The sequence below is a fragment of the Botrytis porri genome (genome assembly GCF_014898465.1).
Source record: "Botrytis porri strain MUCL 3234 chromosome Unknown BPOR_005, whole genome shotgun sequence".
Taxonomy (NCBI): Eukaryota; Fungi; Ascomycota; class Leotiomycetes; order Helotiales; family Sclerotiniaceae; genus Botrytis; species Botrytis porri.
In genome coordinates, this window is record NW_024066079.1 from 288246 (window position 1) to 306620 (window position 18375).

The 18375-nt window shown below is 40.0% G+C and overlaps 4 protein-coding genes across 4 annotated transcripts; 1 reads left to right on the top strand and 3 right to left on the bottom strand.

Annotated features, from left to right (window-relative positions):
• Window positions 1-5669: 5669 nt before the first annotated feature.
• EAF01_003849 (uncharacterized protein) lies at window positions 5670-7875 on the bottom strand (the record flags this gene model as incomplete). The annotated part of the gene is made up of 2 exons (XM_038912103.1): window positions 5670-5875; window positions 5964-7875. 2 exons carry the CDS (start codon window positions 7873-7875, stop codon window positions 5670-5672), a joined length of 2118 nt encoding a protein of 705 aa, XP_038771787.1.
• A 3424-nt stretch (window positions 7876-11299) lies between these two features.
• Window positions 11300-11518, bottom strand: EAF01_003850 (uncharacterized protein; the record flags this gene model as incomplete). The annotated part of the gene is made up of 1 exon (XM_038912104.1): window positions 11300-11518. The coding sequence occupies one exon, from the start codon at window positions 11516-11518 to the stop codon at window positions 11300-11302; it is 219 nt and encodes a 72-aa protein (XP_038771788.1).
• A 65-nt stretch (window positions 11519-11583) lies between these two features.
• EAF01_003851 (uncharacterized protein) lies at window positions 11584-14253 on the top strand. The gene is made up of 4 exons (XM_038912105.1): window positions 11584-12369; window positions 12424-13052; window positions 13101-13529; window positions 13594-14253. Exons 1-3 carry the CDS (start codon window positions 11773-11775, stop codon window positions 13507-13509), a joined length of 1635 nt encoding a protein of 544 aa, XP_038771789.1. The 5' UTR covers window positions 11584-11772; the 3' UTR covers window positions 13510-13529; window positions 13594-14253.
• Window positions 14254-17633: 3380 nt separating this feature from the next.
• Window positions 17634-18179, bottom strand: EAF01_003852 (uncharacterized protein; the record flags this gene model as incomplete). Its single annotated transcript, XM_038912106.1, has 1 exon — window positions 17634-18179. The coding sequence occupies one exon, from the start codon at window positions 18177-18179 to the stop codon at window positions 17634-17636; it is 546 nt and encodes a 181-aa protein (XP_038771790.1).
• Between the last annotated feature and the right edge of the window lie 196 nt (window positions 18180-18375).

An 18375-nucleotide genomic window follows, 5' to 3' on the forward strand; every position in this document is an offset into this window, starting at 1 on the left:
CATATCACGGTACAAAAATTATTCCTGTGCACCATTTCATACGCCACTCTAAGTATAGATAAAGACCATCTAACTTCCTGCTTTCATGGCCCTCAAGCATTAGAAGGACTTGAGACACCCTCTTAAAGGGTCTCGGTATTCTGGGATCCTGAACCGACGGCTTAACTTGATTCCAGTGACATTATCTCGGACTTGGTTTTAAATTACTACCCGCGAGTTTGTGTTTCTCTCTGATTCTGCTGTCAAATATGACAAGAGTCCAAGACTATCATCGTCAGTATCGATTTCCCATATCTCTTGTCATCGTCTAATACTCATTTCCGCATTTTGTATAATATTTTCTCCAGTATTCCTCTCATTCGAATCTTGGACTTTCCAGACTTCTAGACTCCCAGATGAATTGAGTACAAATCTACACGACATCGGTCTCCGGCTTTTCGGACTGACATGATTTTTGCAACGAGATGTAATCAGGAAAGACGACATCTTTTATATACCCACAGAGCCCACAAAATGGAGTCTTAGAATATTGATTGATCGTATTTCTTATCCTTACTCCGTTTTTTAACTCGTCGTTTCATGTGCATGACGTCTCTTGTTAAGTCCCAAGAGGAAAATTCAACTCTAAATCCACATTTCCCCCAACTTCTCAAACCCAAACTATATAATACCTACTCCTTACCTCTATCTACAGAAATAATGGCCATACAATTGTTTACGTACAGAGGTTGAGGACGATCATCTCTTGGTAGTCTTGATCTTGAATCTTGTTCAGCTAGGTAGACGTAGTCTTTTTAGAAAAAGATCGGCTCCGTTCCTCCTCGCTTTGGGTCAAATCTCAAAGTATGTCATAATCATATGTACTTTTGTTGTCATCTGAATCTCTTATTATCAATATGGTGTCGTTGTTTCCATTTGTCCTTCAGAGTCTCATCATATTCTCAAGGCCGACAGTCTTGATCTTTAACCTTTTGCCACTTCTTAGGCATGCTTTTATAATCCTCCCATTTTTCTTAATTCGATTAGTTCTTCAACGTGAATAGATCATGAATGAAAGTCAGTTCCCTGTACCACTTCCTACGTAAATCGGAATTTCTATAACAGAAATGTTGAAGAACCTGACAGTCTCTTATTTACCCCTCTACTTCTTTTCTCTAGCTAGTAGCTCTAAGTCAAGCTGACTCCCTATCTTTATCCTTGATTCAATCTCAAGAAATCCTTCAATTTCACTCTCCATGCGAGCTCTCTCTCCTATTCGAAAAGTCCGCATCTTTCTCGACTCATTTCTCTTTTATAAATTAGGTATACAGTCACTGTGCATAGATAATGGCCGATCGTCTAAATCACACTGAAATTCATCCTTAAAATAAATGAAACTAAATACAATTTTATTTGAGTTTGTTACATATATTTATAGAACTATATTGAACTTTAATTAAAGATTTCAAAAAAATGAATAGTTTATTTTTAAGATTTTTATTGTTTGTATTATAGAATTTTGAAATATAATAATTTTGATATTCCAAAATTTATTAATAAAATAAGCAAAATTTGAAGAACTTTTATAAGGGTTTATTTCAATCAAAAAATATCAATTCCATAATTTATATTAAAACTAAAAAACTAACAAATATAAGTCTTTATTATATAATACTTCATTTGAAAAGTTTCGATTGAGAAACATAATCATAAATGTTAATGAATCATTATACAAGATATATTAAATCGTTATTTTTTAGTATGATTAAGGCAAGCGGTCATTATCTGTGCCCTAGTACTGTATAAAATTCTCTGATACTTCTATCAAACTTTAACCTCAATTCAAAAATGGCCGTTCGTCCAGATCTAGGGCCCAATTTCGTCATTTCAGACTTGTATATCACGGATGGTTGCTCTACATGCTTTCACGATGTCTAATTCACTTCCACTTGGAAGAAAACGTCATAGGGACTATATAGTATTATTGCTAGAATGCTCGATCATATATCTTTACTATCATTTCGCTTCATTCATCTTTCATTAAAGATCCCCGTGGTTGTCAATTTAGAGACCTCTCACTGTCATTCTCAAATCCCATCAGTGTGAATCAATCCTTTCCTAATTTTCCAACCCGCCGAGCGTCAAATTTTCTATATAGAATGCTCCCAAGAAATTGTAATACTCACAGCTCGCATGAGACCACACATAGATCCTTCGTGTCGATCGTTTCGTTCTTCTATTCCCCTATAATCCACTCATCTTCATAACCTTTATACCTTCCCCTTTATCCCTTTCCTCGTGAATTCTGAACTCATCCTTTCACTCCCAGCTCAGTGAATCTCTTCTGTCCCGTCCTCCCTCCCCTCCCATCAACACAACAACACAACAATATATAAACCCTCTCTACCCCACCCATCAAGTCTCAAGCGAAAATCAAGATGTATTTGATGGAACATTTAAGGCTGTGATCCAAACTCGTCAAGCTGCCGATTCGGTTTTTCTACTTGAGGGGATTATGATTTCTGTTAGTTTGAGAATAGGGTTCGAGTCGAGAATGCAGAGTGCATTTTTTTTGTTATTGATTTCATGTTGCTGCCAATAGCGCTGTGTGGTAGTTTGATATTTAATCATCAAATTGGATTTCTTACTGTCATTGTAATTCTTATCCTTCGCAGTAAATATCATCTAGACTCATTATGCTTCTGCTCCTAGCCCCTTCAGATCTACCACAAGCATTTTGATCAACAAATAAGCATCCACGCTTACATACAAGGAACACACGAATTGGTTTTCGTACTTGGATGTTTATTATACCTGGTGATATATACTCCCACGCTCGTATAATTTCGGGAGAGGAAAGGAGAAGAAAATGGACAATTCTACCGAGGGTTGAATAGTTTTAGATATTCGAGTACATGACTTCAACTATGCTTACGAAAAGCAAAATTTGCAAGAATATGAGCTTGGTAATAGTAACAATTGTAATCGCAATAGTGAGAGTAATAACAATAAATATGAAAATGCTAATAAAAACACCAACGAAAATAATACATAACCAATACTCTATACAGAATATAGATATCATCACTACCATCAGCATCACTCCTCGTCATCACCCTCGGCACTACCCTACACACCTACCTACCTACCTAAACCACAATATCTCTCATGTCCGTTAGTCTTCCCTTCCCCTTTCTCTCCCCCTTGCCCTTCCTATTCCCTTCCTATCCCCATACTCTCACCCCTCTTGATCTCTCTACCTGGGTATAATCTTCCCATCCTCTCACCTCCCCATCTCATCTTCTGATTACAAATTTCCCACTCACTCACTTATCCATTTACTTATCTATCATTTATTCACCCATCCCCTTTTCCCTTTCCTTCTTATGTTCATTATCTTCTTTCTACTCCCTCCTTTCTATTTCCTTTCATTCCTTTTTTATTTATTTTACTCTTATCTCTTTAATAATATATATCTTCACATATCTTTCTTATTTTCCTATATTTATCTCCTAATCAACTAATGTATCCATCCCTTTCTCTCTATCTCTTTGCTATTCTATTTACATAAATTCATCTATCAATCTCTATAACTGCGTATCCATCTATCATCTCAATCTTACACACCCTATACACCCCCTCCTCCATCTAAGTACTCATTCAAATCTCGCCTGCCATTCATCTCTCATCTCTCCATCCCTCTACCCACCTCCATCTGACCCCTCAACCTCACACCCCTCTTTTATCCATCCACCCCCCATTCGTCTCTTTGCTCCTCCATTCCCCCAATCGATCTATTATTTATATTCTTCTTTAAACTTTATCCTATTCTTTTCTCAAGATTGTTCGATAATTCATCTAAATATCCATTCAAAGTATTCATCAAGTATTTATTCAAGTATTGATTTATATATTAACCTCGTCTATTCCTCATCTATCTTTGTATTTTCAATCTGATATATCCTTCTCTATTCAATCCGATTACTCCTCAATTCAAGCACTAATTCAACCACATCCAATCACCCACTCATCCCCTCATTCAAGCACCCATTCGAAGACTATGAAAGTGCATGCGGAATCTTTTGATCATAATTATTTTTTCCTATCTTTTTCTATATTTCTTGGTAGGGAGAAGGTATAAAATGAAGTCTCTCGACCCCCCCTTCCCCAATGGAAGAGAACAGAAACGAAATAGCTTGAGTATTATAATTATCATAGAAGATAAGTAGACCAAAAAGAAACAAGTTTAGGAATAGATGAATTATGAGATTCTCGAATTAAATGATTTACCCCCTTCCCTGCCCCTTCATTCCTCCTTATCTAAAAGACAAAAAGTATATTTCTATTTGCTGTGTTTGAAAGAGTATATATAAATTAATAGTCCTATCGAGGGGAACTCAGTTATATGCTGTTGTAATCAATACTCAATTAAAAAAGGTGGAAAAATAATTATGACCAAAAAAATCCGTATGTACTTCTATTGAATACTCATCTATCTATTCATTCATTTCTGTATTCTCAGTCTGATATATCTTCCTCTATTTAATACGAATACTCCTCCATGCAACCACTTCCACCTTCAACCACCTTCAATTAGTCATCCCTTACCCTCTCTTCTCTCAACCATTTATACCCTTCTCTATTCAATCCCTAAACCCCATTTCCAATTCCCAATTCCCAACTCTCAACTTTCAACTCCCAACCCTCAATCCCCAAACTACCAATCCCCAACTACCAACCTACACTACCAATCCCCAAACCTCAAATCAAATACTTCTATTACATATTCTCTCAACCTCTCAAAACTCCCTTCCATATTATTAAATACTCAAAACTCAAGATCTGGAAGACTCAAAAACTTAAAAACTCAAAAAATTATAAATACATACATATACATATACATATATACACACCTACCCAAACAGATTTCCATATAACCCTCCCCTCTCTCCTCCCCTCTCCCCTCTCTTCCCATCCCTCCTTCCCCCCAAAAACCCCCATACCTAATTTCCCCACTCACTCACACACTTATTCTCTTCCAACATTTCACCACCACTCTCATCCATTTACCTCTCTCTCCTTCCATACCTCTCCTCCTTCCATACCTCTCCTCCTTCCATACCTCTCCTCCTTCCATTCCCCTCTCCTTCCATACCCTCCTTCCATACCTCCCCTCTCTCACAAATCTCATCTACATCTCATAACTAATCTAGTCACTCATAATCCCCCCCCCCTAATTTCTCCCAGCTATAATGCTCATCTCCCAACCACCTTTTCATATCCTCATGTCAATTCTCAAATATTCAGATCAAACTGCTCGATTCAGGTCTCTCTTTCTCTCTCTCTTTATTTCTCACTCACTCTCACCAACTACCATATCCAAACATTCAATCCCCCAAAACACAAAAATCACAAAATCACCACCAGTAGATGAATATAACTGTAAATATATTCATTCATTACTTCCACTTTTAATTTTCCACACCCATCTATTTCTATCCACCCCGTGCTATTCTTATCTTATTCTATTCCATCCCCAACATCAATCATCAATCAAGACTCATAACAAGAATCCATCCATCCATCCATCAAAACATCCAAGCATCCCACCAACCATCGCAAGCCCATAACATACATACATATACCAATTGATATTAATTCTCCAAATCCCAATCATCTACACCGCTCGCTCACTTCTCCGCCGCAGCACCACTCTTCAAACCACCCTTTGCTCCAAATTTAACATCTGTTTCCAGCTCATCCCCTGGCTGATCATGTCTACTATACATCTTATATTCCACCGAATCCTTGAATTCCAACTTCCCCGATTCAACCTGTTTTCTGGTTGCTGTGAGTTTAGATTTAGGAAGACCCATTGATTCGAGGAATTTGACGGCTATTTTATTGTTAGTGATTATTCATTGACTTACCAAGATTGAGAGACGGAGACGAAAGGAAAGCTGTGGGGTCAGGGAAAAACTTACTATCAGTCCATTCAACCTCCTTTCTCTTATTACTCCATCCAAGTTCTCCAGCCATGATATCAATAACCTTTGGTGCCGCTTCCAAAGCAGCTTGTGCATTCAAAAATGCCAATCTAGTTCTTCTCGCAAGTACATCAACTGCTGTTTGTGCATATTCATGTCTAACAGCATATCTAACCTCACCATCCACAAATGGATAAAGTGGGGAAATCTTTTCACCTCTAACTGGGAAACGTTGTTCCGTAGGTGAAGAAAGTGATGCGACAGTCCAAGCTCTATCACCATAATTCTCAGTCAAATGCTTGGCAACATCTGTTTCTAATCCGAAATGTTGGATAAGGTTGATGAAGAGAGTTTTCGAGAATCCATGTGCACCAACCAATTTAACTTGATGAGTTTGACAAGTACCATTGAGATGAGCACCATCATCATGAAGTTGAGTTCCTGAAACATCTGGTGCATCTCTTACTGGCTTAGTCTTAAGTCCGAATTCCGAAATGGCTTCATCAACACATTCTTCTGCCATTTGACGATATGTCGTCCATTTACCACCTGCACAAGTCAAGAGACCTGATGGTGAGATATTGATAAGATGATTTCTAACAAGGGATTCCGTGTTTTTCGCATTTGGATCTTTAACCAAAGGACGAATACCTGACCAAGCAGCTAGAACATCACCTCTCCTAACATTGATATCTGGAGCAAGGTATCTTCGAATTTCCGAAAGAATCCAATCGATTTCCTCTTCTGATGCAACTGGGTTATATGAGATTTTAGTAGGAGAATCTGTTGTACCAGCGATTGTGTTTCCTTGCCATGGAAGGAAGAAAATAACTCTGCCATCTGAAGTTTTAGGATCAATAAGACCCATCGTTTGAGGACTGTAATAACCGGGAAGAATAACGTGAACACCTGAACTTGGTGCTACAATTTCCTTAACGGCTTCATCATCCATCTTTCTGATCGAATCGCAGAAAGGACCTGTTGCGTTGATAACGCCTTTTGCTCTGATTTTGAATTCCTTTGATGTTTTTCCATCCTTCTCATCTATCAAATCTCTAACGGTTGCACCGCATAATTTTCCGTTGGCGTCCTTTTCCAATCCAGTGACTTCGAGATGATTTACCACGGTACCTCCATATAACGCAGCAGTCATAGCCAACGAGACATTCATTCTCGAATCGTTATGAGCACCATCGTAATAAACCAAAGCTCCGACCAAATTATCTTTCTTCAACATAGGGAAAGCATCGAGAGCCTTACTCCTCGTCAGAAAATAACTCGTCTCGATACCCTCACTTCCAGCCAAGAAATCATACGCCTTTGTACCTGCCCAATAATAAGGTGCCTTCCACCATTTATCCAAAGGCAACATAATCGGTAACCAACTCGACAAATGTGGTGCGGTATCCAAAAAGTATTTTCGTTCCCTCAATGCCTCCTTGACCAACGCGTATTGATTATAATCCAATTCCCAGACTGCCTTCTCTAAATATCGCACACCTCCATGTACCAATTTTGTACTTTTGGAACTTGTGCCACTGCTAAAATCGTCTCTCTCGACCACTGCCACTTTCAATCCGCGAGTGGCTGCATCGAGTGCTACGCCTGCACCTGTGGCCCCGGCCCCTATGACCAATAAATCATATACATCGTCTTCGTTCTGCGGCACACTTATGGAACCTTGCGATCCTCCACTTCTCTTCAAATCTGCAATTTGTTCTAATCTGCTCTTGATCTTGGGGAATCTTGGAGGAATAAAGTGACCATCTGCGCCGAAAGGTGGAACGACTGCGGAATCTGAACCGGGAATGTTTCGTGGTCGGTATGTGTAGTAGAGGACGCCACCGCCTACTGTTGTAGCTCCAATTGTGTATAATAAAGGTTTTGCGAGACGTTGACGGAACGCCATTATCAATTAAACGTATGCGGATGGGAATTCGTGGGGAGATGGAGAAGAGGAGCAAGAGGATGTTTCGAGGGATGGAGAAGGAAAGGTTGGAGAAATGGGGAGTTGGAGGGTTATGGAGCGGCAAAGTTGTTATGATCTCAGGCAAAGTCCAAGTGGAGATTTTTATTCGTGTTGGGTTGTGTATGATGATGATGATGAAAGCGCCTGGTATGCCAAACTTTGCTATATATTAATTGAATGCAGATCAGCCCGCTTTATTGATCCAACTAACAGATTTCAATTGAGTTAAGAAGTCGGGAGGGTATTCAACCAAAAATCAAAAGGAATTATTCCCAGGTTGGTTTTGAAGCTTAGTTCTTTTAGGAGGCGGTAGTGGTGTTGAGGTTGGGATGGGATACTTGAATTGGAAATGATTATTAAATGATTGAATACTGTGTAGTGTAGTAACTTGGGTATTGAACAATTCAATGTATGATGATGTACGAGTATAACAGTAAAAGAAGAAATAGGTCAAAGAATCAATCACTTATCTACAATGAGGGGAAACACTATATGTATATGTAATCTTACATCTATATTTACCGTACTGTATATCAATATCAATATCGCCATCTCTATATCATTTGTTCAAACTCTCATTTTCCACCTCACCCTTCACCCTTCACCCTTCACTTTCACTCCCACCAAACCTCTCCCACCATTCATTCAAGGAACGTGCACCCGGATGTACATTTTTGGGCAAGCGCATTTCATAAGTTCTGATCTTTCTCCGTTACACCATTCCCCCCTCCCCCCCCCCCCCCTGTTCGTAAATTTTCCATTCTTCCAAGAAATTCTTCCTCCAATGGAAAACGGGTAATATTTGGCGTTGAGCTTGCATAATCTATATCTACTTCGTAAGAGCACATGATAGAATTATTACTATTACCGCCAACGAACTATATGTCAAGAAAAGATCGAGAACATGAATAACATGGATGTCATGAATAGACGCGGAATAACCAGAAAAAAGGGGCTTACAGACACTATAAAAATACTCCACCCAAAGAGTTATTCAATCAAATCTAAAATTTATTTAATCCGGAAAAAGTCATTCCACTTGTTTCTTGAACCATGGGAAATGGGAACACTTTATGAGTAAAAGCAACTCCAGGACTTGGAAATTACCCCACCTTTTTCTTGTCCCATGGGATATTTTTCTCTGGGGCTGAAATGTTGTCCATGTTGATCATTCAAACTTATGTTCAGTGGTTATTTATATATGGATACCGGAGTACCACCGAATCAAATAAGCTGATATCATACATACATACATACATACATGCTTGGGACCCTTCCCGTCCGATGGGACAAATGACATTTATGGTTTCGAAAGGAATCCGAAGATCGTGATATCAAATCCCAATTTTATATCTATTGTTGTCAGTGTCAGACACACATGATTGCTGCAGTTCTATGCGATATTTCAGATTTGACACATAGCTTGTTCTCAGTGCCCGTATTCGGGTTGGATATCGGTGAGTTCAACCGCTCGGGTTTCCTGAATACATTTAGCTCAGTGATGATCATCAAACAGCCAAGATCTACATGTTTGAGGAGAACAGATCACCATTTTCTCACTTACTTAGTCATTCGACTATTGTATATATATTCCTCGAGCGCAGCGAGGTAAAGGGGGTTTTGGGGGCTTGCCCCCATCAATTCAAACACCATGCATGAAATAGAATGTCGCTCCGCTGGCCCATCGGGGACCACTGCCGTGGAGGCAGACTATTTTGAAAGGGTTTCATTTATTATTCACCCGCGAATGTTAAACGAGTCATATATTGATGGCTGTCAAAGAACTCAGGACATGATGGTCTGGTACAAATGCTGACCTATATCTCGCCCACTGAAGAGATTGTTCGACTTTGGTGTTGTCTCGATCTATGAGCCCACCAAAAAATGAATGTGGTTGTATTCTTCATCCGGAAAGTATCAGTATTGGTGAAATGAGAATCGACAAATCGAACAAGAGGTTGGATTGCTGCCTATTAAAATTCGAGTCTATCGGCTACCGACGGCAGGCAGCAGGAGCGAGAAAATGGGGTGAAGTAGGATTATTCCAAGATTATCACCCGAACCATTCATGTGGTTTTAAAATGGAAAATTAACACACCACATTGTTTGAGTATATGAAAGAGCTCTTTTTCAAAATACCACGAAGGGAGCGGCGGTCCGTATTTGGAGCTGACAACCCACCGCTTCATGAGAAAATCGGAACCTTTTGGAAAGCCGGTGATGTAAATGACAGAATAACGAAGTCATATCAGACATGCGGTACATGCATGTCAAATTCCTTTTGATATAAAACTCGACTTCGAGGTTGCATACTTTTCCTAATATCGAATCTCCCTGGCCTTTGACGCTCGGTTGGGGTGGAATATTCTAACCATCCAATATAACCGAGGATGCGGATCTGGAAATCATCATTGAATGACATACTGCTCGATAAGCTGTCGAATAGGCATACTTTGACCGTATCCAAGTACAGCAGAATCCAGTCATGCAAGAAGCCGGTTGTAGCAAACGGCAGAGGAGCTTTGATGGATTCTGGAGGAATTCGTCTTGAAATCTCAAGGATCTCGAATTTGTTATTATTGCCCATCTCAGCTCTAGCTGTGTATCAGAATGCTCTACACACCATTAGCGCACGCGATTCCCGCGTTTGTCCATGATGAAATCATACGCAACAAACGCCGTTAGCAGATGAGGGTAACATTGATATCGGTAACGTGCATCGAGGAAATGAGATCTCCAGGATTGGAAGAATCCTACAGGATTACTCAAATTAGCGCCGGCACTGGATTGATTTTGAACCTCAATCCTTTTAGCTTTCCTATACCATTTCAACCAATGGGGCGAGCATTCCTGAACCGATGTATCGGATGAGATACCAGCGCTTCCTGAACGTTCCCGAGTCATCAAAAGAATCAATCAAGCGGTGATATTTGAGATTGATTTAGTCCTAGGCAATTTCTCATCATCTCTTGGTATTGAAGGTAATTAATCATATTGTTGACGGTTCATAGGTGAGTAATCAAGTGAGGATCGAATGAGATGAAGGAATCCTATCAATACCAATACCCAACATCTCTTTTCACTTCAAAGCCTCGGAGTGTATTTCTGAAATTACCTAATGCTTTTTGAAGTATCGAATTAGTTATTGGTCAAGAAGTCAAAGTTTAACGTACCATGGTGTGATCCAAGTGAATATTCTATCTTCGGTGGTGCGTGGGTGATGGTTGAGATTGAGGGTGAGGTTGATGGTGCAGCTCTTTCCTTTTGAAGAGAATTCTCTGATTGGTCATGACGGGAAGGAAGAACACAAAACCGTGGTAGGAATATTATCGTCCCTTCTTTATTTGATATCGGGACGGAACCTTCAAGAAAAACCAAAACTACCCGAGGGTCCGAGAGTAGTTTTCGGTATTTCGTTGGGTGGTATTTGGAAATTGAATCGCACCGTCATCAATTCTCTCTTCACTCCCTCCCGTGTTCCCTCCCGTTCTACTACAAAACAGTACTCGCGTACTTCTATACCAAACTCCTTCTCGTTCGCCTTCACCTTCCACTTCAAAAGATCAATTTTGGTCAAATTCATTATTCCAATTTGAAACATAAAAACAAAATCATCTTCTCTTGTCTGTTTCTTTCCCATCTTCTTCCTTCCTACTCCAAAATCTTCAAACCTTCAAACCTTCAACCGTCAACCCTTCCACCCTCAAAATTGAACCTTTTGAGTTTGAAGTCGATCTGTATTGAGATCGTCCACACAAACACCCTTTCCAATACTTGGTTTTCTCGAATAACTCCTCAACCCATTCGAAAAGGATCACAATAGTCAAAGTTTTCATCATGACAGATCATTCACAACAACAATCCGCCATTTCCAATTCTTCCTACTATAGCACGGCAACTACCAAGCCAGTCCCTACACCTGCATCAGTTTCCAGTGCTCCACCAGGATGGCTCTACAAGCGCACCCGCATTGGCAAATATCGTCTTCCCTATTACGCGTCGCCACAAGTTCAATTGGTCTTGGTCGCACTTGTATGCTTCCTCTGTGTTGGCATGTATAATGCGCTCAGTGGTCTTGGTGGTGGTGGTCAAATTTCTGCAAAGCCAGCTGATAATGCGAACTCAGCTCTCTATTCCACTTTCTCGGTCGTCGGTTTCTTTGCAGGTACTTTCGCAAATCGTCTCGGAATTAGACTCACTTTGAGTTTGGGTGGATTGGGTTATTGTGTCTATGCTTCAAGCTATCTATGCTATAGTCATACCCAAAATACTGGTTATGTTATCTTCGCAGGTGCATTACTCGGTGTTTGTGCTGGTCTTCTCTGGACAGCTCAAGGTGCTATCATGATGTCTTATCCACCGGAAGAATCGAAAGGAAAGTATATCTCATGGTTCTGGTCAATCTTCAATCTTGGAGGTGTCTTTGGTGCTTTGGTAAGTTCAATCGCGCAAACTTTCCATGAATCGCATACTGATAATTTACTCTAGATCCCTCTTGCCTTGAACATCAAAGACACTTCAAATCATGTTGTTAGCGACGGTACATACATTGGTTTCATAATTCTCATGTTCATTGGAGCACTCAGCGCGTTATGTCTATGCGATGCGCATAAAGTTCGACGTGCTGATGGATCTCATGTCATTCTGATGAAGAATCCAACTTGGAACACAGAAATCTGGGGACTTTGGTACACTCTTAGGAATAACGTCTATGTCTTCCTCCTGTTTCCAATGTTCTTTGCCTCCAATTGGTTCTACACATATCAATTCAATGGTGTCAACGGCGCACATTTCAATACACGAACTCGAGCCCTTAACAATATTTTATATTGGTTCGCACAAATCATTGGTGCTTTCTTATCTGGTTACGCCTTGGATATTCAAAGATTCAAGAGAACCACTCGAGCTAGAGCTGGCTTGATTGTATTGATCATCCTGACTGCCGCTATTTGGGGTGCAGGTTATGGTTTTCAATCTAGTGTTCCTGATCGTGATGTTACTGGTAAACTTGATTACGAAGGCAAAATGGATTGGACAAGTGAAGGTTACGCTGAAGAATTGGTGTTGTATATCGCCTATGGATTCTATGATGCTGTCTGGCAATTGTCTGTATACTGGTATGCATTATTGTCTTGAATTTGCTTATCAGAACTAATAGTTCACAGGTTCATGGGTGCACTTTCCAATTCTGGTAGAAAGACAGCAAACTTCGCTGGTTTCTATAAGGGTATTCAATCAGCTGGTGCTGCCATTGCTTGGCGTATTGACGCAATGGATTATCCATACCTTACTCAATTCGCCATTACATGGAGTCTTCTTGCTGGTTCTCTTGTAGTAGCAGCACCTGTTATCTTCTTGAACATCAAAGAAGCTACATCAATTGATGATGATATTCTCGATACTGATCTTAACTATGCAGACATTATCCCTCAAGCTATTCTTCTTGATGAAGATAAGAATTATCATGGTGGTCATAGCAGTTCAACAGACACACGTCGTCCGTTTAATCCAACTAGGGATGATATGGAACTTCCTCATCTTCGACATGAGAAGAATACCGAAGATATGGTTTAAATCTGTCAAAAGATCCAAGAGTAGGTTGTTACTGTTAGTAAAGTCTATCCTCTCCTGGACCTGACTGGTTTTCTTGTTCTTTAGTTTACGATGGTGATGATTATTTGCGGATGGAAGGATGGAGAGATTGAAGGTTAAACCTCAATTTCGTTTTTACTTCTCGTCACAACACCTTTTATGAGCCACTGATTGTACATGAGTACCGAGTATTTGCTTGAGACAATATTTTCGATTTTGATTTCGGTGCAGACGTTTCTCGTTTTTCTGATATTTTACAACGCAACAAAACGACATATGGTTCGATGGTTCGGGAATTTGCTTTTTTCATGTTTATGGTTGTGATGAATGGATGTGGGATGAGAGTTCTTGAAAAAAAAGCAAATTGCGAATGAAGGATCAATGTTATATCGGAAAGGATGGTTGAGATTTTCGCGATTGAAAAATGGATTGTATGAATGGGGTGGTGGTTCTATGGCATGGCTAGGATTCAAAGCATATACTTGTGGTAATGATTCTTCGGATGGAATTCAAAACTTGATGTGGATGCTTTATCCTTTTTAACTTTAGAAGTACCACGGATGGATTTGATTGAAATTCTTGAGTTTCGAACTTCTTTTAGATACTTGATGTATGATGCTTGATGTTTGCTGCTTCATATAATTGGCTTATTAGAGCATTGGATTGTTGCAATTGAGCTGATACTCTGGGTTGTGGTTGTGGCGGAGTAGTTTGTTAATTTATGCGTGGCTTTTTATGGTTTTGACGATTGTGATGATGATTGTGATGATGAAATGATGTGTGTGTGAGTGAGAAAAAGCGAGTCCGAGATAATGTTGTCGACTTTGATAACTAGATATGTATTTGGTGATAATTATATTCAATTTTATACGAAATGTAGAGAGAGAATAGGAGTGGTGGCGTGGTGGTGTGATATAAGGAAGTAGAGGAGCGGGACACAAGGGAAATGGAGTTTTGATTCTACTTGGGGGTTGTAGAGTAGGTGGTTTGGTTTGGTTGGGGGTGGTGGTTTTGAGGGGGAGAGGGGGAGAGGGGGAGAGGAGGAGAGGGGGAGAGGGGGGAGAGGAGGGAGAGGAGGGGGAGGAGGGAGAGGGGTTTAATCTTTAAGTCAGAGCTTGAGGTTGAGAGTAAAGATTCAGGAGTAGATTTGGATTTGGATTTAGATTTAGATTTAGATCTGAATTCCGGTTTTGGATTGTTTCAATAAATATGAGGAATAAGTAAGGGATTGAAGAGTGGACTGGAAAGATGAGAGAATTTGTGCTACGGAGTGGAGATGTTATGGGGATAGGGAGGGAGAGTGTGATTCTACGAGAACTAGGTATATACTATGTACTCGTTTACTTCATTCTTAAATCTACCATCTAAAATCTAGAGTCTAAGATATAATCTCTACTTCTACCTCCATCAGTACCTCGTCAGCTCCCTCGCTCTTTCCCGAAAGAAATCACATGAAGAATTGAGGCATAGTTTAAAAGCGATATCTAGAAAACTCTTTTTCTCTTTTTGATCTTCTTATGGATATCTGGAGGACAGTAATCAAGATCACCCACATGTGAGAATGGAAATGGAGAACGGGAGAGGGAGAGGATGGGGGAGAGGGGGAGGGAGTGGAGGAAAGAGAGATTGGTGATGGTGGTGATAGAGATGTGGATGAGGATCATAACAGTGGTGAGGTAATGACGATGACAATGATGGTGATGACGGTGATGATTTTTGCTGTAGAAATCGGAATTTGCGAACGAAATGAGATAGTGATGAAGAATGATGATAATAGTGATAGCAACGATGATCATCGTAATCATGATTATCACAGTGATTGTAATACAATAAGTTACCAAGGTAATACTATAGAGTAACACTAATGCTTAACATATGGGTAAGAGATCATCATCTTCATCTTGATACTTATCACGACGTTGGGATGTTCGAGTATTTAGGCTTGAGATTTGAGATAGAGGTGGGGGATCATGTGGGTTTCTAGTGGTTTTAGTGTGGGTTATAGGGGGAAGAGGGGGTAGTAGGTCCAAGATTGAGGGTAGAGAAGTGGAGGGTAGAGGGTGGGGGTTGTTCATAATATTGAGGATGGGATGTTGAGGATGGAACCGTGCGTGGTTAAAAAATGAGAAGTAGGAGATGAATTCTATACACTAGGTGAGAAAGCTATAGTACTGATCAAACTCACAGAGTAAATTTTCACATGGGCATATAGATTAGAAGCATAATTAAAATATGCCATGAATGATAAAAATATAAGCGAGATACTCCAGATTGCTTCAAGAACTTTGAAGTATAAAGGAGACATTCTCTGACTGTAAAGTTCAAATCGGAGGATTATAGCTCCATTATCAAATTTTCAAATGTTGTGGATGACAGGAGCAGCTTTGGATATTTTTTAACTCGGGGTTTTGGACAAAGGGGCTGAAGGTTGTTAGACCAAGACTTTATGGGTTCTTAAAGGTTTGGGTGATTGTTATATGTGGATATCAATCTTTTGAAGATGATAGAAGAAATATAGAAAATGACAGTAAAAGAAGCGAGCATATACTGAATTCTCATAACAACAAGAAGAGTTGCGAAATATAACGTATCAACATTCTCATCAAGACCCAAACGCTCCCGAGAAAGATCCCTCGAGTTGCGATAGTCCTAACTACTAACTTTTTCCTTGGATTTGATTTGGATGACAGGATTTCCTCAACACCAAATAGTACATCTTCGTGAGGTTAGTTTCATTGAGAAGTGTGAATTTTGAGAAGTTTTTATAGGAGGGCTGGGGTGGAGATGATGGATAGAAGGGGGTAAGAGCAGGGTAGAATAGATATGGCACACAATTACACTATCCCAAAGCGGGGATTCGAAGACAAGAATTCATCGAGCAAAAAAAAACAGAGTTGAGCAACCGGAAGAAGAAGTATAAAAGACCTTACTTTCCCGACTAAACAGATCATGTTTTCTATTTTGGGTCAGGTTACTATACCTCAAGAAGTGAGATGATAATAGTACCTCATTAGGAGTTATAGTATTGTCAGCTAGATTAAAAATAGTTGTAGGGTGGTTTGGCGAGAAAGAAGAGTATGGGTAAATGATTAAAAGATTAACATGGTGGTGAAAAGAGTGGCTAGTGGTGAGTGGATGGTGATAATGAGAAATTGTACGATGATACTGATGGATAGCAAAAGTGCGAGATGTGGTAATAAATATGTTAAAGATAGAGAAGTGTTGTTGTTGAAGATTTTATACGTATATGGGTTGGGAAATGACAATGATGATAGCTTTGTCTGGATTGGTGGATATAAATCTTCTTGTGTATGAGAGTTGGTTGAATAACGAGTGTGATGTGTATATATTAAAAGGTGTATACAGTGAACCAAAAACGAGACTACGTCGTTGAGAAGAAGTTATTAGTGTGATTATGAGGTATGTGGAAGATATAGGGACATACCGTTGAGAGCTTTCAGTGAAGATGTCCAGGTCAGCCCAAAGCTGGTAATATCAGGTCTCATCTTATGATCCAGTTTCTAGAACGAAACCAGGTATAGATTGTGGTACTGTAGTTTGGGAATTAGATTGAATTTTTGATGGAGAAACAATGGTGTAGTTTGGTAAGTATGAAGGGTTGAATGTAGGATGAGTAAGTATCAAAGTGGGAATAAGTGAGTGAGAAATGAAAGCTGAATATGGATGATGGCTACAGTAGAATCAAGGAGCGAAGGTGCCTTTTAAAAGATTGATTTTGTAGGTTCTGGAAGCTATGCAATGTTCAACAGAAGTAGCAACATTTCAGGTTGAATGGTGGGTCTGCCACTATTGCTGAGCTCATTGTGAAGGGACACTTATCACTATCGGGATGTCTCAATTAGGGAATGAGAGGTTGTCACATATAAATCAAGACTGTGTGCATTACAAATGACTAAAGTCTAAAGGTGTAGAATTGATATATATTAATACAAAATTATAAACTATCCATTTGTGTACAGAACATGTGACAAACTTCAAACTCCACAAATAATTATTGCTGACCCCAGATACGCTCTATTGAGGAGCAAAACCCCTGTTACAATCCCACAAACAATGTCCTCCAAACGGACTGAATACCCACGCGCTTAAGAAGAGTAATAAGCGATACCAGCAGTAATTGCATCACCGATAAGCTTAGCGGCAGCTGCAGCCCTGGGGATCACATCCTCGGAGGTTCTTTGAACCAAGAGTCCACCGAAAGTATTGTAATCATTCTGCAAGACAATCAACCACGCGAGAGTAAGCGTTTGTTGATCACTTGTGAAAAATTCCTTCTTCGCTATCAAGACGTCGATAGCGTTGGGGATGTCAATAGACAAGGTCGTCTCGATGGTGGCCACAACACGGGTGGAATCCTCGGGGCTGGCTGGGGCCTCAAGGGCTGCATCGGTGACTCCTTGCTGATTTGCGATATGGAGGGATGTGAAGTAGACATTCACGGAAGAGGAATCGAGTTGTTTAGCCTTGACGGCGTCGAGGCTACCGGTCAGGACCAGGACATCAGCATCGATACTGTTGATGTCGGCGATGACGCTATCGGCAGTAGTAACAGATTTGACCGCGGCAGGAGCTGCTGAGACGGCGACGGCCATGGTGGCAAGGTAGAAGGCGAGAGCTTTGATGGAGACCATGATTGCAGTTTTTTGGCTTTGAAGCGAAGAATGAAGATAGATAATAAGCTTGGTAGTGAATTGGATGTGAAGATTGATGTGATGCTTTTTGAAAATTGAGAGATCTCACTCTGGTATTTATAATACACCTCAACTACTGAAGAAGCTTGTCAACGCTCCCAATATCATAACATCTTGAAGATCTACAGAACTAGTC

Coding starts and splice junctions, on each gene's coding strand:
- EAF01_003851 (XM_038912105.1), top strand. CDS start 11,773: ATGACAGATCATTCACAACAACAATCCGCCATTTCCAATTCTTCCTAC. Junction 12,370..12,423: donor GAGGTGTCTTTGGTGCTTTG/GTAAGTTCAATC, acceptor AATTTACTCTAG/ATCCCTCTTGCCTTGAACAT. Junction 13,053..13,100: donor TGGCAATTGTCTGTATACTG/GTATGCATTATT, acceptor AATAGTTCACAG/GTTCATGGGTGCACTTTCCA.